The 23,989-nt window shown below is 40.2% G+C and overlaps 1 protein-coding gene across 2 annotated transcripts in view; it reads right to left on the bottom strand.

Moving 5' to 3' along the window:
* The window catches only part of LOC141011822 (CREB-regulated transcription coactivator 2), a 43,026-nt gene extending 20,713 nt beyond the window's left edge, over positions 1–22,313 (bottom strand). For both annotated transcript variants that reach the window (XM_073485122.1, XM_073485123.1), the window contains exons 1-7: positions 22,104–22,313; positions 11,799–11,900; positions 10,062–10,178; positions 6,279–6,340; positions 2,930–2,998; positions 1,985–2,091; positions 532–558 (exon numbers count right to left, since the gene is read on the bottom strand). In XM_073485122.1, coding sequence (XP_073341223.1) covers positions 532–558; positions 1,985–2,091; positions 2,930–2,998; positions 6,279–6,340; positions 10,062–10,178; positions 11,799–11,900; positions 22,104–22,277 — 658 coding nt within the window. In that variant the 5' untranslated portion in view covers positions 22,278–22,313. The remainder of the gene's footprint in view (positions 1–531; positions 559–1,984; positions 2,092–2,929; positions 2,999–6,278; positions 6,341–10,061; positions 10,179–11,798; positions 11,901–22,103) is intronic.
* Positions 22,314–23,989: the final 1,676 nt, after the last annotated feature.

Below are 23,989 nucleotides of genomic sequence, written 5' to 3'. Positions count from 1 at the left end.
ACTTTTTACTCTGATCACATATCAGAGCATGTACTCTATTACTTTTACTGGAGTAAAGAAGCTGAGTCAGTACTTCTACTTTTACCAGAGTCTGTTTTTACACAAGTATCTGAACTTCTACTGGAGGAGAGGATGTGTGGACTGTTGCACCCTCTGAGCACTGATGTATACTTTGTGCACACATTTTATTAATTATTTTATTTATTTACATTTTCTCTACAACATTAAAAATCTTTCTACACATCACAAACTTGAATATCTCAGGCAGAGGTTGCTCACAGGTTTATGAAGGGTGAGACAACCAGAGGGCTGTTATTTCTGAACATAATTTCAGAAGCTCAAGATGTTCAATTTATCCCCAACATGTTCTTTAAAAACTCAAAAGGTTAAAAAAAGATATCACCAAAAATGTTCAGGTGATTCTGTTGAGCTTCAGTTCTGACAATGTGACAAAGTGAAACTGCCCTGACACAGATGTTTGTGTTTGTGTGTGTGTGTGTGTGTGAAAGTGTTTGTTTGTTTATAACTCACTTCTTCTGCCCTCTCCATCACTCTGACCTGCAGGATCACACAGACAGAGACAGAGTCAGAGTCAGAGTCAGAGTCAGACACAACAGGTTTGTCTGAGTTGGCTTCAGTTTATATTCAGAACATCCTGATTCTGCTGGCAGCCAGAGGAAAACCTGTTTAGACTGAGATCTTTATCCTGAGGAAACGTTTGAGCCGGTCAGTCCGGCCAGAAAAGTCAGTTTAACAATGAACAGGTCACCACATCACATCCAAAAGCAAGAGAAAAAAAAAACGGATCACTGAGGGGCCCTCGCCTGACAGAGACCATGTTCACTTCACCTCATTGTGGTTTAACAAGGTCACATATGAGTCAGCTCGAGGCAGATGAGCCGTTCCTTCATCCGATTGGATGAACGAGGCACATGCTGGCTTTTTATTGGTCTTTGCTTCTGATTTTCAAACTACAAAAACACGGCAGCTGTTCTGGAAAGGTTGCGACATTTCTCTTAAACTATCCACCAAATTTAGTTTCTAAATTTTAAGAAATTAGGGCTGGGTCTGTTCGAATCGATCTTTATTTAAAAAACAGTCGCTCTTTTTCAGGCAATCAATCACATATTAGATCAAGCAGGACTCGTCACCTGTTGCCCTGCTGACCCAGAAAACGGAGGGGAGACTTGTTCTGGCTGTGCCTGTCCATCCTGAACTTTATCAGATGGAAACTCTCGTAACAGAGACAGAAGAGTTGGGAAATGGCTTTAAGTCCTCATTTTCACACTGACGAGACACACATTTCTCTTTATTCAAAGGCTGATTACTCCTTCCAGCTTTTAAAACTGGAAATGTTGGATGATGCTCATTGGTCCAGCCAGACAACATATTAAGACCAAGTGTCAAGACAAAGTACTCTCATTAATCGCACAATTCCTCAGAGCCATACAGTCAAGAATTAGGGAATCATTTTTAATCCCTTTATTTCCTCTGAGCTGCAGGATGTTACCAAATCTGCCCATTTCAATTGACCGGAATTAATTAATTGACTGTGATGCACTTTTATGTGGTCTGTGTATGACGACATACAGTTTTCATTCAGTCCAAAACACAGCATCCAAATCACTGAATGGATCAAAGAAACTAGATCACATTACGTCTTATTATATTATATACTCCATTATACATCCTTTATGCTCTCCTCATGCTGGTTATTCCACTGTTCCTAGAATTAACTAAACATTTTTGAGGTTAAATCTTTGCTCATAAACTTCCCTTCTTTGGAATAAACTCACACTGCAAGTTTGGGCGTTTTTCATATTTCTATAAACTAAAGATGAAGTTGGGCATCAGTGGGGACTAACGAGTCCTTCTAGCTGTTAAAATTACACAACTCAAGATTCATTTCCTGGACTGTTTCTCTTGCTTGTTTGTTTTATTGTGACTCAGCTGTGAGTGTTGTTGTTTAGGAGAGCTGCCTCACCGGTGCGTCTGCTGCTCTGGGGGGTGAGGGTGTGTCCTCCTGTGGTGAAGGGGTCTCCTGTGGGAGGGTTCATTACGCTGGTGTGGAGGGCCGAGTCGGAGTTGGTCCTGAGGGGTGAGAGACACACAGTGTTATGGGAGGTAGGGAGAGAGAAAAGAGCTGTCGAAGAAGCTGAATGTCAGGTGAGTCTTCATTCTCCAACACGGTGTGATATCGGCGTAAAACACAACCTCACAACTGACAATACCAACTGGATTAAGGTCAAGACACTCTGAAGCAATTTATTATTGTCTAATCTAACAATCAGTCTGTAAAATGTCAAAATAATTGACCAAAGTGATGTCTTCAAATTGCTTATGTCCAACCAAAAGTCCAAAACTGAAAGACTCTTCGTTTCCTGTCATAAATACTAAAGAAAAGCAGCAAATCTTCACATTTAAGAAGCTGGAACCGGACAATGTTTGACATTTTTGCTTGAAAAAATGCTAAAACCAAAGAAAATCAGTTGACAAAATAGTTGGCATTTAATTTTCTTTGGATTGAATAATCGATTAATCAATAATTGTTGCAGCTCCAAACTTATATTCACATTTTTCACCTGCTCAGCTCAGGTAATGCAGATAAGAGACTGGACCAAACAGAGGCTAATGGAGAGAGCTTGAGAATGATGAAAGTAAAACGGAGAGACATGGAAGGATAAAAACAGAAAAGGAAGGAAGAGAAAAAGTCAGAGGATTTGTGATGGTTTAAAAATCCACAAAGCTTCAAACTCAGAATCAGGTCAGCAAAAAAAAAGAAAGTAAAGTTTGACACATTTGCATTTTCACCCACAGTATTTAAAGACCAGCTTCCACTCTCGAGGTAGGAGCTGGAAGATGTCCAGCTGAAGGAAGAAAGGAAGGAAGTAAAGGGAGGAAGAGGAAGAAGAGGATGAGGACGATTCACCTGTTGAGTGCAGTGGTGGGAAGACGAAACAACTGGCTTTTATCCCCGGGGAAGTTTCCGGACCAATTCCTTTTCATGATCGACAAGAACAAAAAGTTATTTTCCTCCACCGAGCAAGAACATCGAAAAAGGAGGGGGAAAAAAATTAGGAAAAAGAAGAGCTCGAAAAGCAAACTCAAGCGAAGGAGAGAGGAAGATGGAGGCAGCGAGCGAAGGACAGAGGGAGGCTGGCGTGTCGCCTAACACGGCAGACAAAGTTTCTTTGTGTGAGTGTCTGATGAAAGACGATCGATATCTGCTCCTCCTTTGTGTTAGTTTATGATAATATGCAACATCATGACTGTCCAAAGAAAACTAACAATCTTATTGGTCTCAAGTGTATTATTATAATATGATTCAGTGTTCAACAGGGATCAGTACTGGGTCCTCTCTTGTTCTGCGTATATCCTGCCCTTGGGTCACATTTTCAAAAAACATAATGTACCACTGCTACGCTGATGACACACAAATATATCTTCCTGTAGCAGCCAATGATTCCTCCAGCTGGTTAAACTAGAGTCATGTTCGTCAGAAGTCCATCACTGTGAATGCTTACAAGACTGAAATGTTGCTTGTTGGTGCAGACAGATTCTGCTCACTCTTTACACATGAACATTGACCTTTCTCAGACCCATCCAGTCTCTTTCATTCAAACCACACATGAAGCATATAACACAAACAGCCTTCTTCCACTTCTGTAAAATGGTCCAAAAACGCCCCAATCAATTTTTGTTTATTCTATAAAAAACAGTCAAAAAGTTCCACAAAGTCTAATTTGATGTCTTCAAATGTTGTGTTCTGTCTGATCAACGGTCCAAAACCCGAAGATATTCAGTTAATTGCGAGATAAAAGAGAAAGCTAAAAAAAATTCTTCACAGTGCAGAAGTCACAGCTGTCGCTGGAGTCTAGTGAGATTTTCACCTCATGATAACCATCTCAGAAAATATCGTGGCATCACTGTACACAAATATCATTATTATTCATATTTTCAGTTAAAATAACCCATAAAGGAATGAAAACAAAACGCTTATATGGCAGAATTCAATAATGCAGATAAGTAAATGTACAAGGCATAATAACCATCAGTTTTCATACCACAGATTGAGCATGTACATCTTAAAAACGGTAATCTGCTGCAACCCTATTTGAGCGTGATGGTAGCAGAGATGGAAGAACTGATCTCCACAACACAGAACGAATTGAACCTGATTTTACTGTAATTAAAAGGACAGAAGTCTCACTGTGCTGTGATCAGTGACACAGCTGAAAATAACTTCTCCTGCACGGGTCACATTTAGCCAATCAATGTGTAAAAACAGTTTGAGAAGCCTACATAATCTTAATTAGCTCTACTGTAAATCCCTATAGTGGGACCTTTGTTGACTCCCACCACAAAGAGCTTCAGCCTTTTATTTGACAGGCTGTTTGTAATAATTCCCTTTGTTTTATGACGATATCTGATCAATCTTTATTCGTTTTAATTCTTCTTTAATTTGCTGTTAATGCTCAACACATCCTCCACGTTTACCAGGTGTATTGGTCAATGTAAGAAAGTGTTGAGAGATGCAACTAATCAAACCATCACAAGCTTTAACTTGCAAATTTCCAGAAACCCAATGAAAAACACACTCAGCAGGTATCAGACTGATAGTGAAAGTGAAAATTTTGAAAATGACAGATTCTTCGTTCTGGTAAAAAATGACTTCCTGTTATTAATTTGATTACTGTAAACTATTTAAATGATTACATGTTGCCAAGTTCACTTAGTGTCTCTGTGATGTTCAGGACAAATTTCAACTCAATCCAGTGAAAAATAAGCGCTTGGTGAGGTTCAGAATAAACATACAGAGTATCACTGAAACGCTGAAATTTAGCTCGGAGGGCCAAACTTCAGAAATTCATAACTTAAAAAGTATTTGGAGTAAAGCTGTAGGATTTTGCAAGGTCCCATTAATTTAATAGAAGTTTAAACAGTGAGTTGGAATATAAATAAAGTATTATAAAATAATATGGAATAACTCCAGACTTCTATCCTTTAGCTGGCATGAGCACCACAGAAGAAGAACACAGGCTGCTCAGCTGCAGCTACAAGAACTGGACTCAAGTTTTGTTTTGACCAAAACCTCCAACCTGGCAGGACGAGCGGTGACCAGATTTCTGTTGAATAAACACTCTCCTTCTGGCTTTTTGTCTACAAACTCTGCGTCTCCTGAAAGTAGGCAGTCTGAGCCTAAACGAGCCAAAACATGACAAATAATTGAGTTTCTCCTCTCAGGCGGCTGAAGACAAAGCGCAGGTGGGATCAGTCTGGAACAACTACGACTGTTTCACAAGAAAACTTCATGTTTAGAAAGACTCCAATCGCTGGAGGAGTTTGAACCTAAACAGTCTTTTCTTGTCAGACTTCAGGACGGGGCTGGAGGTCATTTGCCAGTCTAATGCGCAGTTGTGTGTGTGAGTGTTTCAGTGTGTGCTGTGATGTGCAGTGGACCTTCTGTGACTGTGGACCGAGGCCAGTCTCTCTCTGAAGGGTAATTGTTGTCTTGTTAGAAGAGAACCAGAAAGAACGCAGGCAGGCGGGCAAAATTAAACGACCGGAAAGCTGCAGAAAACAGAAGAAAAAGCCAAAAAGAATAGAAAAAAAAGCAGATTCCCAGAAGAAGGAAAGGCAAAAAGAAAGAACTGAGAGCTCTTCAAAACCGACTCAGTTGGAGAGACGCCGGCTAAAATCAACTCTGTTTCCTGTTAGTTGTCTAGAGGTTAGTGTTAGTGCTGCAGAGGGAAATGAACCGAAGCTGCAGCCTCAGTCGGATCCATGAAAACCTTTGTGAAGCTTCAGCTTCACCTCGTGTGATTCTAATTTTCAGTCAGATGTCAGAGAGTGAGAGCAGCCCTGAGGTGGGGGTTCAATGGTTTGCTCAAGGACACTTCAGCAGGAGGGGGAGGGGGGATGAACTAAAGGCTGCACACACGTTTTTTTTTGTTGTTGTTGTTTTTGACATTTTACAAGTCCCCTGATATTTAAGAGGACCTGCAGATACCACTGAAATGTTTCTGTCATCGTTTTTTCACACTTCTGTCCTGTACTTATAAATCCCTGTTTCTACTTTTGTGCCACTTTCACCTTCTGAACCATCTGATGTGTGATAAAGCTTCAGAAAGATTTCAGAGCAGTGGAAGCAGAAAAGACTCGACAAGATGCTTCAGAAATAACAAACAGCCATCTCCGCTGACAGCCACGTCTCCATGGAGACAGACAGACAGACAGACAGACAGACAGACAGGAAGGAGGGAGGGGGGAAACAGTACCTTCTCCAGCTGGGGTCAGGAGGCGGGGACAGATAGGCGGAGTTATATGGCGAGCTGTCCACCTGAGGAGACGACTGGTTAAGGAAACAACACGAACTACAGATGATCTTTTGCACTTTGTTTCTATTACTTTCATTATGATTCAAACTTCCTATTTTTTTATTTTTACACATTTTCACTTTCTTCACTGAATTCTAGTGAAAAATCCGAGAACTTCTCCGTCTGGCCATCAGATGACAAACTTATAAAAAAGGAAAAAAATGAAACCACCCTGACCGAGAACAGTTTTCAGCACTGACTGCACAGTTTCACACTCAGCTCCACACATTCACACTTTCTACTCAACAGACTGGGTGTTTGATGCACAAGGATGATTTCAGGCTTTCACTTCCTTTATATGTTGACTTTGCATAGATGCATGCATCAAGACTACTGATGTCTGTAAGTCACACTCACAGAGCCTCCTGAACCCCTTTTCCACGGCAGCACCTTATAACCTGTAAATATGTAGGTCTCCCTTTATAATTAGATTTTTTTTTTTTAAATCTAGTGAGGCTTTTTAGACGGGGTTCTTGCATGCGTTTCCACAGCATTTTGGCGATAGAGCTAAAATCTAATTTCCAATTCAAGTCTTCTTGGTGTCATTTATGTGCACCTGAAGGCACCTTATAAACTTAAATCTATACTCGATTGGCCATAATGGTTGTTTAAAACAGGATAGTTTCTGTTTTATATATTTTTTTTACACTTAGATTTTCTTGAATCTTTTTAGTGCACAAAAAACAACAACATCATCAGGTCAGTCCAACAAAATCAATACCAGGCACTATGACACCCACCACTTCCAGCTGGGAAACATTTTGTATCCTGGTTTATCCTGGTCTATCCACTTTGAATAGTGAGGGTGAGGAGGGAAGAGCCACCAACCACCATTCTTTATTTAAACAGATAGTTTATCCATTTTTTTCTATCGTGCAATGAAAACGAGACAGTTTCTATTTTTTCCTTATTTTAATTTGGACACAGAGGAGGCCAGATAAGCGTCAAACTAAAACTATGAATGGCCTTCCAGCTAGATTTTACACAGCGGTCCAATTCATGCCAAGACCACAAAAATCTGATAATTAGGCAGGACCCATCTCACAATGTCAGCTGACCCACAAAATTCAATTGCGTCAGCACAAACCAGCTGACAGGAAGTAAACCTGGACTAAAAAGCTTCCAGCTCATCAAACAGCTTCACAGCTGCAGCATTGTAATCATTTATCCATCTTTTGATTTGGACTCAGCTCCCTCTGAATGTCTGAACACTGATGAAACCTGGATGTGTTGGGCTGTCCAACAGTTGTTCCCCGCTCTTCGTTTTGAGGGATTAGTTGTCCCGCTCCATACAGATGCAGCAGTTAAATGGTGGTTTTTGTGGTTGTGTTTGTTGGAGTTGTTCAATCACACACTGCTCCCAACCCCTGAAAAGTACACTGATATCACCTCGTGTGCAGAGCTCAAATTTTGTTTCAGGCAGCCTTTCCTCAAAGTATGTTGGGAACATTTATTTCTAGGCAGCAGAGAAAGAAGCGCACACTCAAAATGTATCTGTAAATAAAGTAGAGCCCAACCGACATATCGATTGGCTGATACTGGCCTGTAACAGAAACATCGATGTCTGTGTTTATGTTTGTCAATATGCACCAATATTAATAATTTACATTTTTTTTAGAGATCATAGTGCAGATTAAGGAGCTTGAGGTAATCTTTAATTATTACACTCTCCATGAAGTTTATTATTTTAGCGCACTGATGTCATTTTAGACAATAGGATATTTTACTCCTGCCTCCATTACATATATTTACATTAGGGTTACCACGGTAACCGCTGTGTTGATTTACAATTAATGCAAACTGATCGCTGCAGCTTCACATCAAAAGTATTTAGCTGAAGAAACACAAGTTGACTTTTATTATGAAGTAGGCTAGTCACAGGAAATGCAATGCGTTCAGTGAGACTAGCATCATTCACCGCTGTCGTTCATCAAAAACACGTCTACGGAGCAAAACAACAGTGATTTTCTATATTTGTTGACAGCGGATCAGTTTGCTTTTTTTTGCTTTTCACTTTGAAAAACAAATCCTCCAATCATCTCGTCAGTCAACTCTCCTTACTCTTGTCACTTAATAAAATGCGACTCCTGCTACTCTGCTGCTGGCGCTGCTGCTGCACGGAGAAAATGTAGGATCCGTCGTCCGACTAGGGGCGATGAGCAAAAAAATGTGTGTACATCAGCCAATTTATCGTTAGCGGAATTTTTTTATTCCCTAATACTGGCATCAAGCCCAAAAAAAAGTACCAGTTGGGCTCCAACATAAACGACAATTACTGTAATCAGTGAATGTAACAACCATGTTTGACACATCAGAAATCAAACACTGGACCACAAACTTTCATGATTTACTGTTTCCTATTAACAAACTGGTTTAAAATCTACTTCTGCTCATATTGAAATGGAGGAAATGTGCTGCGTTTACGTAATCACGACCCTAATTTATTCTTCCTAAATTGCAGATGAAACTCTCTGAAATCTAAAGGAAGCTAAGTTTCACAGAGTAAAACTTTTGCACACCTGTGGATCGACAGGTGCGTAGGAAAAGACCAAGGGCCAACAAAATCAGGACAAAACTCCTGCACACTGTGCATCTCACTTGCAATCAGCAATGAGTTTAAATAACAATGTTTTGGTACAAGGACCTTCATCAGGTTATCGTCTAAAATGTTGATATCAAAGCTAAGTTCTCTACAACTGCAGGTGTACAGGTCTTTGACTAACCGGTAATAATTCGACAGTTTCAGAAAACTGACTGAAAAACAACTTAAAGAAAAAGAAATCAACAGAAACAACAACTTTCAATTTCAGTTCCTTAAATGCATGAAAACCCTTCCAGTCAGTGATAAACATCACTGACTGGGCTGCTGCCTCCTCACTGTTTTAAGACAGGAAATAAGTCAAGATTGATGTTCAGCCTGCAGAGGATCTTTTGAATAAAAGCGAGCTGTGTTGCTGCCGTGACCTAAAAGCTGATAACTGACGAGATGACATAAAGCAAACCTCACGTGAGATCACATAATGTTTCTGTATGAAGCTTGACGGCAGTGAATTGTTCGCCAGCAGGGGAATTCACAGACTGAAGCACAACTTACACTCAAGCTGTTGAGCTGTTAAAGCTCCAGTTGTTTGAGGTGGAAATCTATTTCCAATCAAAGTTTATTGATCTTAAATAAAGGATCTGTTTAATGCTACTCAATAGTTTTCTTCTTCTTCTCTACAAACTCACACACAGACTCAAACCAACAGTGAATGCATTGTGTGCATCACAGCCTGATACAACTTCTTCCTCTGTGAGCTCCAATAAAAACACATCAATGAGCCACACTGTTGTTCCTTCATCGCCATGAACACACACATTATTTTGACTCAATCCCACACACCATCCTGCTGCCACAAATACTCACTGGAGCACCAAATGTGGATTAATCCGCCGCTGGAAATAGTCCCAGACAAACGCACTAAAACTACAGTGAGCAGCTGTTTTAGGAAATTACTGATATAATATTTGTGAGGTGTCAGAAGGAACCAGTGGGCAACAAACAGGAAGTCAGTCAGTCCTGAGAGACAGACTATCATGTTGTTTGTTTGGGTCTTTTTGTGAGATTTCTTGGCAAAAATAAAAACATAACTTAAACTTTAGTCTCATCCTTTAACAGCCTGTAGATTTAAACTTGAAGGATACTTGTCGGTTGCGGTATGGTCGGACCGGCGAGATGAAACGGCGGTCCCTCTGGACTCGCTCCACCAGACCGTGATGCCGAGTAGACCGGTTGGACTCCAGAGTGGATGGAAAGGAGCCCTAAAAGAGAGAGGAGAGAGGAACAGAGACCGAAGAAGGTTTATTATGTACATTTATTAAACAAATCCAAAACAGGAAACACCAAAAGAGAAGAGAATTTCAATTAACAACTTTCTTATCGTTTCATAAATACCTCCTGTTGGTTACATAACAAGCTTTTTACTGTGGCTGACTTTTATTCAACATTTTCAAAATAATGACATGGTTTGTTTAAGGTGTTTTCACAAATTGGTATAATTGGCAGCTATTTGAATTCTTGGGTGTTCGGAGAAGTAATAAAACAGACCTGCTGCTTGTGAGGTTTAGGTTTCATCCCTGAAAGCAGCTCTTATTTCAGACGCGAGCTGCTGAGCGGACGTCACACCAGGTTTAATTTTGAGTGTTACGGCCTTCTCATCGACCGGAGAGCTGTTTTTACTGAATGTCCCTTTTTCGGTTAAAATTCGGCAGAAGCAGTCCATCGATCAGGACCTCCAATTTCTACTTGTTCTTGTTTCTACAAGGTTGCTTCACAAACTAATGTGAATACCTGGAAGAAATGCGATTTACATCAAAACTAGAGCTGCAACAATTCATTGATTAGTTGTCAAGTGTTAAATGATTCGCCAACTATTAAAATAATCGATTAAGCGGTTTGAGTAACTTCTTTTAAAGTAAAAATTCTCTGATTCCTTAAATGTTTCTGGTTTCTATGACAGTAAACTGAATATCTTCGGGTTGTGGACACAACAAGACAGTTGAGGATGTCTGAGATGAGATGAGATGAGATGAGATGAGATGAGATGAGATGAGATGAGATGAGATGTTAACCAACAATGAATATCATCATTAGTTGCAGCCCTAGTTATAGCAACTTCAACTTCCCAAATTCCTCCGAATTCCCAGTGAAGCCAAGAACCACAAGCATCACAAGCATCACGCTACCTGCAGCCAAATGAATTTAGTCGTGGTCTGACCGCAGACAGAGGGGGAGGAGGAGGAGGAGGAAGGCTACAAATCAAGGGTGAGATTCAGCGGAGGAGCAGAAGGGAAACACGATGATATTGATGAGAAACTTCCATTACTGAATGAGTTTGACTCTGCAGAGCTGATGACTCAGAGGTGAGGAGCTGAAGGCCGCAGGTTGTGGTGACACAGCAGAAAGTGTCCTGAAAACACTACAGGAGCACCACATGTTCAAATCACTGCTTCTGTCCTCTGAAAGCATCTTCATTTATTTGTATTGTTCTCCTTCTTGAAGTGGAGGGAATATTTGTCATATAGCTGTCGTAGAAACAGCAGATTTTGGGAGTGGTGGGTAATGACGGTAACACAAATAGCAGTAGGTGTAGCAGCACAAATAACAGAAGTAGTTTTAGAAGTATGAGAACAGCTTTTTAGACCTTTTCAAGATATTTAAGTTAAGTTTTACGATGCTTATTAGAGTGAGTTAGGTTAATCTACATTTTACCAACAGGTTCGTCTCAGCATAAAATAAAAAAAGAGGTAAGTTTAAAGAAACGTAGGCTTTGAGGCAAAAGAGCTCGACTTATTTTGACAACAACAAATTAAAAGAAGAAATGCAGAACGAGAGACGATGGCAGTGACATGAGAAGTGAGAGCACGGTGGTCGTCAGTCACCTGGAAGTCCTGAGGGTTCCTGCCGATCTGGTTGACGTTGGGCAGCGAGCCGCTGTAGTACGGACCCTGACTCCTCGCAAGGCGGAGCTTCTGGGCCTGAAGCTGAAAAAGGACAAAGAGAAAAAGAAACACATCATCAATCAGCTCATGATCAGGATGAAGAACAGAAGCTGAGGCGTGCACGATATTGTTCCTGTGTGACGCAGGACTACTAATCCCTGACCACCATAACATTGTGATCTAAAAGGCTCCTCACCAGAGAGCACAGTTAAGTGGCGTGTCCCCTCAGAGTTGCCGTAGGGAGAGAGTTGTTGTTGTTTGTCATATGTGGGGAGAAGAAATGAAAAGAAGCATATTGCTGCTCAGTGCATTAACATAATGTCTCCATGTCCCGTGGCAGCAGTGTTTCTTTTCCCGTGGGCCGCCGTTTCTCTCAGTCACGCCATTTTTATACACAGTTTTCTTAGCTTAGCTTTCTTGGATATTCGACCAATGTTGTTTTATGCATATGAGGCTGAACAAAGCTAAGTATGGACATGTGGGGCGGAGATGAGCGCACTTTTAAACTTGGCACAGGGATGTATGTCGATGGTAACGGGAGATAGTTTGAGTTAGTTAATGAGTTAATATGCAGCTGCTGCCTTACAACAACACAGAGGGGACACGCTGCCTCAAATTCATAAACAACGACGTCATCGTCCATCACGATGTTTCACTGACGACATCGCTCGACCCTACTAGACAGGTTGTCTCCTTTTCACTGTAAAGTCCATTTTCAGTGTTTGTGTAATGGAGGCTTCAGGATCCCACATCACACTTGTGTGAACTTGAACTTGAGCAATGAAAACAACCTTTTAGTGTCAAACTCTGCACAGACATCGTTCCACACAGTGAGGATCAAATATTCAACAGGAGGAACAAGAAGAAAAACACAGGTAAGACTGGAATTTAACATCCTGAAGACATCAAACAAACAAACATCTAAATCTGGAGAACAAGATTTGTAGGTCAGCACATCTCTGCGGCTCTACAGGACTTTATCTTGATTGAGACACTGCACTCTATGCTGGTATCAGTCAGAGCTCGGCCCACCGACTCCAACTGGTGCAGAGCGCCGTCTCAGACACACGAACACATTACTTCCTACTGTGTAAGCCGACTCTCACTGGCGGCCCGTTTAATTCCCTATTGATTTTAACATTTTATTGACCACTTTTAAAGTGTTAAATGGCAGAGCTCCAAATGATATAAAGGATTTATTGGATTCCTACGGGCCCAGGCCTTCTGCATCAGTGGATGCAGCTTTACTGGTTGGATCCCAGCTTGTGGCTGAAGGTGAGTGAGTCTTTGCTGTTCAAACTCCAGACTGTGAAACACTCACAGACTACATCATTAGCATCGTTTCAATCCCTTCTAAAAACTTTCCTTTACAGAAACATGTTTATGAATATTCAATACTTTGCTGGACTTTATCTTCCAGCTCTTTACACGTTACAATTCTAACTTTATTTCATTCCCCTGTGTTCGACCCTTCTCATGTTTTTGTTTTTCCATCTCATTTGTTTCACAAATAAAGTTTTTTATTATTTGCTTTTTAACACGAACGCACACTGCTATCAGCCGACAACACAGTCACAGATTTGCCAACATATATAATGACTCTGTGATAAACTAGAACCAGCTGTATCGACGGATCACTCAGGCACCCCAAACACTTCCTGTCTTGGTTTTACTTTACACGAGAGAGGACACCAAAACCTGATGGTCTCTGAACACTGCGTCCACTGGAAGGCGAGTTGTCCTGACCTCGCTGTTTGGCCTGCCTCGTCCTTGATGGAAAAAAAATCCCAGCATGCACCTCTGTCACCTCTGGCATAGCTGCATGTAAAATGATTCTTTGGCAATCATTCACTTTTCTCAGTCTCAGCTGTTAGATCAGCAGCTTCAGTTCACAAGTCACCAACATCATAACAGCTGACAGGGCTCAAGACCGCGACCACTTCTGAAGACGGCGTGACTGAAGCCGAAGTCGAGCCCCTTCTAGTGGACCCCACGGGACCGTATTTTAGAAAAACTTTGTATAATAGTGAATGGAGAGAGAGAGAACTAACATATAAACAAAGTAAAACAGTATAAACTGAGTTGTCCTTTAAGGTCAGTTTGATTATTTAGTTTGTTCAGTCAGTGAAGATCTTTCTCTTCTCATTAACATTTCTTCACCGAAACTACAGACTGCTCCTTTAATGCTCTACTTCCCTTTTTGACTTGTTCTTTTAAAATAAAACAAAAATATTGTTAATTCAGTAAATTGTCTATTCATTAGCTAAGGATCAGTAAATTGGTTAAACTGGAAAAATGATGTGTTGATTTAAGCGATGCTCCTAAAATCGTCGGTCGGGTGCAACAATGCTACGAGTGTAAAAAAGTTAGTCTGGAGTCCTGACGGGCAAAATACAACGTGAGGGGAAATGTTGAGGTTTGCAAACCCATAAATATAAGTATATATTTACAACACACACACACACACACACACACACACACACACACACACACACAGAGAGAGAGAGAGAGAGAGGCCCTGGCCCAGTTTCTTGGAAAGTGAGATGAACTCATTTAATCTCCACTCTCTCCTGTCCTTGTCCTCTTTCTCTTTATGTCCTTGGGTCTTCGCACAACACTTCTGCGAGTTAAAAGCACTGGCGGCGTTACTAAATCTTTACACACTCAATAAATTCTGATTAACAGCTTTGTGTCGCAGCCGTTTCAGTGCCAATGTTAATGTAGCACCTATCATAACAGCCTCAGTGAGTCTGAGTCGAAAAATGCTGCAGTGGACTAATTATTGTCCAGAGAGGAGAGTTATTCTGGTGGATGAGTGATGAGCTTCAGACGGAGACAGGTTGAGGTTTTAATCATTCGCTCACTGTAGAGTTTCTCTGCAGAGCTCACAAAGTGCCGACTCAGAGCTTCGACGTGACAGAGGACGGTGACAAATCACAGGAGCCGAGTCATTTACCGAACAGCTCTGTCATCATCGTCACTAACGGCTGCTCTTGTTCACACTGTAATGAACAACATTTAACAGCTGATGGAGCTTAAAGGAGCAGTGCACCCAAAAATGAAATAAAAATGTATTCATTATCTACTCGGGTGAAGTTTCGTAGTCCACAAAACATTTCTGGGGCTTCACAACAAAACAGCGTTACAGCATTCTGCTAAACAACTGAAGCAGCTGGAGACTTAAAATGGCTCCGTACGGCTCATCTGATGTAATCCACGTCTCAAGATCAGATCCTAAAAAAAATCTTGCCGAAATCTTGCACCCTGTCTGATGTGGATCCATGAGCTCGTGTATGGTTTAAATAACGTCTATTAAAAATTGGTTTGGGATCTCGGGGCTTCTGAAGACTTGGATTACAACAGACAAGCTGTATGGAGCAACTTTATGTTTATTATCTGGCTGTTTTTCCTCAGATACTTCAGCTGTTTAGCAAAATGCTGCAACTCTGTTTTACTGTGAAGCTCCAGAAATGACTACGAGACTTCACCTGACTTTACATCAGCATGGAGGGGGAGTTTACATTTACATTTTGGGTGAACTGTTTCTTTAAAAAGGAGAAAGAACGTACTAGTTTTATTTTCACTACTCACTCATAATCTAATTAAAGATGTTTAACAAAGATCTGTACTTGTTTGAGTGATACTTGAAGAAGCTTTAGAGAAACTCTGACACTGAGAGGAAAGACGGTTCAATCAACTTCTAAGAATATCTTATCTGAAAAACAGAAAACAAGACTTCTCATGACTCAGACAAACGCTCAGCTCACGGTCAACATGAACAATAACCACTGTTTGCAGGCTGCACGGCACCTGTAATACAGCAACACAACACTTACAAAGTGACAAACAGCAAATGACTGATTATTCCTGCACAAACGAGCAGCAGCAGCCTCTGAATGTCTGGACCAGTTTAGAGATATTAAAGATATTATGAAAATTAAAAACTGTAAACACAGATTTACTACTCATCAGTCTTTCACATCACGGTTTGATCACGGCTAATATCGATGCAATTGCTAATCCATGCTGGTGATGTTTGTTTGACGCCACGTCCCGATTCTCTGCCTGAGAAAGGACGTTGACCAGTAAAGAAAAAACTGACCAGCGGAGGGCTTTAGATGTTTAAAACTAAAAGTCTGGACATGTCTAATAAAATAAAGCTTTCACAGACACAAATTAAATCATGGTTAACCAAACCAGCGAAGCCTCAGAAAGTCCCCGTTTCTCCCGGAGGCTCAAGAAGTTTGTATTCTGCCCCGTAGCTCCAATTATCACGGTGCTGTGACGAGAAAACAGTCGTTTTATTCACCGATTCTACGAGTTCAAGAATCTTCAAGTCATCTGAAAACTTCACCAAAGAAAAATGTTTAAAACCACGGAGAGCTTGCACATCAGCTAAAGCTTTTGAGTTTTCTGAATGAAGTTTCAGATCTGACATCATTTATCACCCTTTAAAATTTCATTATACAACATCACAATTTTTGTTATTGCGGTTGTAGTTTATGGAGCTGTTAGACTGCTGAGCAAGTAATTCTAGAGGACGTACGTAAAATGACATTTTATTATATTCATAGATGTTATTACGACACACTGACGCCGTGTTGTTAACAGTCGTGAAAGGTAACTAAGGACATTTACTCAAGTACTTAACTATTATTTTGTGTGAACTTTATAACTCTAATACACTACATATCAGAGGAAATATCAAATTAATACCTTACGTTACTGGTTACCTTGTAGATTCAAATGAACTCATACATGATTATAGATTACGATAATACTTCATTGATCCTGGGGGTAAATTCACAAACGCAGTATATAAAGTAATTAAAATGAGCTCCACATTTACCAGGTGCAACATTTATGTGATCAACACATTAATAAATCAATAATCAATCCAACAATATGATATTTATTATACTGAAATGGGCCGTTCTGCATGATGCGTAGTTTCACTAAAGATATTTGGATGCTAATATTTTTGTACTTTTTCTTGAGTAGGATTCTGAATGAAGAACTTTTACATGTAACAGAGTATTTCTACATTGTGGTACTGCTGCTTTTACTTCAGTAAAAGACGTGAAGACTTCACTGATCTCTGGGTTTAGAGGCTGAACTGTGCGTCTCTGATTTGTGTTTCTGCCGAGTAGAAAGTAAAAGCGATCGGGGACGTTTCAGTCGGAGACACGCAGCATATCAATACCGAACAGCTTCGACACGGAGAAACTGCTGCGACCAACACACACACCCTGATGCTATTAGCTGATTGGACCACCCACACACTCCTGCTGCAGTGTGTGTGTGTGTGTGTGTGTGTGTAAAGGACAGGGGTAAAAGGAATTCCCAGAAGAGACAGGACCCAAAGGGGAGGTATTGTGTTGTCAGTAAATGGAGGAGGCGGAGGAGGAGGAGGTGTTGTGTTTGTCTGAAAGCCCTTTCACACGTGGAATCTGCGACTAATTAATTATCATTCTCATTGTTGATTAACCAAACCATTATTTCTACGATTCATTGATCAATTAGTTGGTCTATTAATCTGCAAAGACACAGTGAAAAGCTGCAGGACAAACAAGCAGAAACGCTGATGCCAGCGGCTGACAGTTCAGAGCCGCGTCTAATAAATAAATTGATAATGAGGCGTCAGATTTTATCGATCGTGTTGTCACTTTGTGGTAATTAATCAGCGCGTTGCAGCATTTTTCTGATTGATTACAAGTGAAACAAGTGGAGGCAGCTCTGTGTGATCATACCATACCAACACTTTGGGGCAGTACTCGGGAATGAGCCTCAACAATCAAACAAAACATCTTTCTCCAGATTTACACTCCACACCTTTAACTTACGTTCACTTTACCCTCATTCAGCGGGGAAGAGCGAGTCAGAGACCGTTATCTTTGAAGTGGAAAGTCTGGACCCACTTTGGGGACAAATAAACCCGATAAAGACTGCTGGATATGCAAGAACTGTCCAGTGAAAGTAAAGTAACACACAGGAGTAACACAATGAACACAGAGCCACCTGAATCATCCTCACCCTCCTGATCGGGTCAGGGAGGCTGGTTAGTTAGAAAAGCACTGAAACTGAAACTGTCCAGGTTCATAAAACAAGTCGTTTATGTTCGTTAAGCACTGAAACTTAATTATTTTAGAGCCTGAGGTAGGGATGTTAAAGATTAATCGAGTAATCGCTGTAAAGAATTTAACTGATTAAAAATGTATTAACCCATCAGAGATTGAAAAAACTTACAAAATGACCTGCTTCTCAAATATGTCAAAATTAAATACAAAATACTTTTTAGTTATTTTGAATATAAAAAAATGCAAAATTATATTTAATATTAAATTATATTTAAGCAATTTAGTAGCCTCAATATGTTGGATTTTGTTGGGAGTGTTGTTAAATAGCGAGACTTCCGCAATTAAAATGACGTCATTATTTTGTGTATTTAATTTATCATTCAAGTAACGAACAAAGAGCACGTCAGTGGTTCAAACAGTCAATTAAAGAAACTGCTTCGAATTTGCATCCGAAGCCGGACCAGGAGTTGGTTTTGGGGCTGATGTAATCACTGTATCGTGACATTATCATGATCATGAGTTACTCTGATTCCCACCTGCTGCACACAACAAATTGTTACACTAATTTCTTCATTAATGTTTCTTCTTACCTTTATTTTATTATGTGCATACAGTTTCTGTGACAGTCTGTTATTCGGCCCAGTACATAACATTATATCGCTTTAATTTAATTGATATTAAGATTGCAGCGTGCACAGTTGACCGAGTCGTGGCGATCTCATTTCACTGCTGTTGAAAAATAAACGCATGTGACAAATAAATCTCTTGAACTTTGAAAGGATATAAAAAATACCCACTATAACTTCCCACAGCCAAAATTAGTGTATTAATTTCTTTGTGTAGTGTGTTAATTTTTATATTGTTTATTTTTTACTATTATATTGTTTATTGTTATATTGATCTGTCCTTTGGCTGCTGCTTTGTCTACAAATTTTGCAGGACCAATAAAGGAATTTCTGATTCTGATTCTGACGTCGTCATCTTGGATTTTGGGAATCATTTACCAACATTTTTGTGACATTTTAAAGACCAGACAACTAATCGTTTAATCAAGAGAAGAGTTGTTAGCTGCAGCCTACTGCCAATTGTCAGGGAATAGTGGAAAACACCTCCAGAGATCATATAAAAGTTCGATACAGCCACAAAGCAGTCCTGATTATTGATTTACAGCATCGCACATAATGATCCAATACACCGAGAGATATTAAAATGAGAGAAAGCACCTTGAACAGTTGTCCCACAGTCTGTATCCTGTCATATCATCAACATTAATGTCTTACAAGATAAATATAAAAAATAAAAATACTCTAAACAAGAATTCAGCCTCATGTCTGCTGTCTCCATGAAACGCTCCCACCTGAGGCCAGGTGTTTGTGTTGGGAGGCACACGGCAGTTAATCACAGCGAGCTAAAAGTAAACACAGGCTGTGATTGGCCAGACAGCTCACCTGTCAACACGCAGCGCCGGACTGGAAGCACCAGAGAAAAACAAAGCAACAATAACACACCTGATCACGTCTGGGGATTATTTTGTGATGCATTAAGCAGCCGTGTTCAGAAATGAATGATTTTATGAATAAAGACTCCAACAGTGAAGCACCAGCTGCATCACCACAGCTGCATGGGAACGATGTGAGGATCTCATTTTAACGATGTTAGACTCAGTTGAAGCTGGAATTAAATACCCGTCATTCAACTTTTTTGTCCAGATGTTTACTCTTTAAAATGTCAAACATAATAAGCAAATTTCTATCACAGCTGACACAGTAACATACACTAAAAAAACAAAACCAATCAATCCATATCCACTGAAACTCTTGAGAAGGTCTAACATGAAAAAATGTTGTTTTTTTACTTGATAAATTAATAAATTCAATCATCAACATTATGTTAAAACAACCAAACTTCACACTGAGGTTCAGAAAGAAAGAAAGAAAGAGTCCAGATCGATAAATATTAGAGAATCTGATCGAGGTTTAGTCCGAGGTGAAATCATGTGAGGAGTTGTGCTGTTCGTCCGACCTTCACCTTTTATCAGACATATTATCATGTGCTTAAAGGAGCAGTCTGTAGTTTTGTTGAAGAAATGTTAATGAGCGGAGAAAGATCCTCATTGGCTGATTTTTTTCTGCCTAAACAAACTAAATAAACAAACAACCACCATAAACAACAAACAAACTGACCTTAAAGGACAACACAATTTATACTGTTTTACTTTGTTTATATGTGGCGGACCCTGCCACCTTTCTCGCTTTAAACAGTGTTGTGGGACCTTATTTCCCTCTGAGAACAGCTTGTGAACAGCTGATGGAAAAGATAAATATTTATGATTTCGTATTATTACCTCATTAATATTGTAAATATTAAAATTCCGAGTTTGACTTTCTTCTCCAAAACTACGTAATGCCTCTTTAAATGCCTAAAATGCATTTAAATTAAAGGTGTAATATGTAAGAACTGACCACCTGAATTTATACTCTGAGACAACACGGGGCAGCATAACCAGAGAAACCACTAACTGTGGGCGATAGATTATCGAACTGATAATGGGAATTTCATAATATTATTTATTGATCGGATTGTGAAATGATAGACGATAAATAGTCCAATAAAAACAGGGCGCAGTTGTCGCGCTCATGACGTCACACTGCTGCTCCTGTGTATCAACGGCACAAATCTTACATCTCATCTGAAAAGTCGTCATCGCGTATGGAGGGAATACGCATCGTTAGCCTATCCAACAGCAGGAAGTTTACTAGAGACGGTCAGTGCATTTTATTTATTGTGAATTTATATGCAGAACACTTGATACGCTTTGTTATGTGAAAGACAAAGTACAGAAAAAACATACTCACTCAAAATAAATGAAGATTTGACGTCAGAACCTTTGAGCCAGAATAGTGAATATTAAAACATTCATCTTTGCTCACTACATCTTATCCTTTATCACCCTCATGGGTGCATAAACTACAGGTTATGAAATAATTTTTAAAATACAAAAAAGTGAAATCATTATCAGTATCGGCTGTAAGAAGCAGGTAATTATCGGTTATCAGTATCGGCTAAAAAAAAACATATTGTGCATCCCTAATTTATAATTAATTTTTTGAATGCTTTAGACTAAAAATCTTAAATTTAGCACCTTTAAGCAAATCAACACATAAATGTGTTAATATGCTGCAGTGAGTGTAGTTTTGCTGAGAGCCACAGGTGGACCAGACTCACACCAACACATCCTGTTGTAGCTAACTTAGCTAATAACTTAGCATCAGTGTCCATGTAAAGTCAGTGTGAACATCAGCTGAATACTGACTGTTTAACCTGTTTACTGGCTGCCTGATGTGATGTCACAGACTTAAAAAAAAAACGAAAATCAAGTTAACTGATCAAGAGCCCCGATAACCATGTCCAGGCTTGCACGTACGCTCTGTCACGTCAAATTCCCTTGAAAAAACGGCAATAAAAAGTGAGAGCTCTCGTTAAAGATGTACACCAGATAAGTCACCGCTTTAAAGTCCGTAAAACAAGTCGTTTAGTCCCATTATTCAAAACGGCAAAGCTCAAATTCACAAAAAATACTTTTAAAGCATATACTTTTAAATAACGTGTAACGTGTCTGTTAGCTAACCCCGGGAGAGGCGTGATACAGTTACAGAAACTCAGCTATGGTTGTCACGAAATTAACTGCTATTATGTGTCCCACTTGATGCCGAATTGACCAGAAGACCAACATAATTCACGAAACACCTCAGTTTATGTTGCTCACGTTCAATATATACGTGACGATCAGCAACGCCGCACTGAACAGCCAGATTTTTGAGTGGAGTTCAGCGGGATGTTCTCGTGTCGGGGCGAGCGGGGTGACAGCGACGTTCACGTAACATAGTAAACAAGCCAAGTTAGCCCTGGTAGCTAATGCTGGCTAACTACGCTAACGACGTATCGGAAATGGGCAACAAGAGGCAACAACGTTTTCTGCCAACTCTACATTTCACATAAAAACCACACATGTTGTTGTGCTCCGTCGTTACTCGCTGTGAGCGCGGCGGTTAGAGACAGAGCGCCGTGTACGGGCAGCGTATAACGTTATCTCGGAGCCTGACGAGCCCGGGCAAGGCCTCTCTTCCTCCGGGCAGCTCTGCTCCTCCTGCCGCCGTCTCAGACTCACCCTGGTCGAGGTGATGTCCATCATAACCTCCTGGAAGGCGGCTGTCTCCTCGGCCTGTCGCTGGGTGTGCAGCGCTATCTTCTCGCTAAACTTTCGGGGGTTGGAAGCCCCGGACCCGGAGCCCGAGGTGGGTCCGGGTCCGGGTCCGCAGCCGCCTGAACCCGTCGCAGACATCTTCACCGAGCGGACGGGACGACTTGACGTAGTGGAACGATTTTCAGCAGAGAGGCGCGGGAAAGCGAAGAGCGCTCACTCTGCAGCTATTTCTGGGGACCTTAAATGTCAGCATGTGCGTGCTGTCGCTCGATGAGTTCATGTTAGAAGTTCAAGCTGAAAACGAAAAGTTATTGTTTTTAAAATGCTGCTGATGCTGGAGACGCAACACTGATGTCTTTAACTTTATATTAGCCAAACAAAACAAGGGAAGGAGAAACTGGACGTCCCTTTTTAACATGTCACATGTGTTCATTTAATGGCTTTAATCATTTTCTAAACAAATTGTGTTCCCAACATTATGTTGTGTTCAAACACATTTTTTAAAAACAAACTATTTTTTTTACAATATTGTGATTTCATTTTTTTTTTTTAATTAAGAAACTAAACATGTAAAGAACAGAAAAATAAAATAAATAAATAATGAACCCTTTAAAGCTTCTACATCACCCACAACGCTTGAGAGAAATAAGTCATATTTTCCAAGCTATTAATAAAGTTTTCTTATTTTAAACGAGCTGTGGTCACCTGGACGTGACGTCAGTCAGCGCACACCTTGTAGCACTTCCTGTTAGTTGGCCAAAAAATGAAAAAAGCTAATTTTCCTGCTATAAGAATGTGATCAATATTAACATAATGATTTAATTTATATACTTCACATCGATCCAAACCACCAAAACACTGTTCCAGAGACATAAACTTTGAGATCTGAGTAGATTGGTCTCCATGGTAACAGCTTGTGTGAGTGTGTGTGTGTGTGTGTGTGTGTGTGTGTGTGTGTGTGTGTGTGTGTGTGTGTGTGTGTGTGTTGGTGGGGGGGGTTAGATGAGAACACGGTGCACGGGCGAGGTGTGAACGCCCACTCTCAGAAACAGAGGGTGGATCTGCATATTAATTCAACCCACCGAGTGAGTCATCCTGTCAAACACAGACAAGCTTTGATGTTTAGGCGAAAGCAGCATTGCGCCCCCTGGTGGCCGAGCTCAGCTGCTGCAGGCTGAAGAGTTCATCATAGTGTCGTGATTAAAAACGTGTCTTCACCTGGACTTCACCTGCACCTGCACCTGCACCTGCACCTGCACCTGCACCTGCACCTGCAGAGGAGGGTCAGAGGTCAAAGGTCACGGAGCTGACAGGGACTTCCACCACAGACATGTTGATTAATAGCAAAAGACAGAAATCTTCTGACTCAGAAAAAAGATCCAGAAAAATGCAAATGATCTGACAGGAAACCAAATAATCAGAAGTCCGAGCGTGAAATGAAATTGCTCTTTAACACACAGACAGAACTGACAGAGGCCTTAAAATCTCTTTAGTTTAAATATGTACCCGTTTGTTTGTTTTTAATGTGTTTCACTGAACAGAGAGTTAAAAACGAGATGACAGGAAACTCAACTTCTTTACTTTTCTTTCTAAAATTTTAAAACTAATAATTATAACCAGTGATGGAATGTAACTAAATACATTTACTCAAGAACAATTTTAAGGTACCTGACTTGACTATTTCCATTTTCTGCTGCTTCATACTTCAACGCTTTCCAGTCAAAAATTGTACTTTGTACTCCACTTTATTTGATAACTTTAGTTACTAGTTACTTTGCAGATTACATCCTGAAGAGCTAAAGTGGAGCATTTATAAATAAATAAATAAATGTAATTTTTATTTTTAAGTA

The sequence above is a fragment of the Pagrus major genome, chromosome 17 (assembly GCF_040436345.1).
Source record: "Pagrus major chromosome 17, Pma_NU_1.0".
In the NCBI taxonomy this organism is placed as follows: domain Eukaryota; kingdom Metazoa; phylum Chordata; class Actinopteri; order Spariformes; family Sparidae; genus Pagrus; species Pagrus major.
The sequence above is the reverse complement of the archived record's forward strand: the minus strand, read 5'-3'. Positions and strand labels throughout refer to the sequence as shown.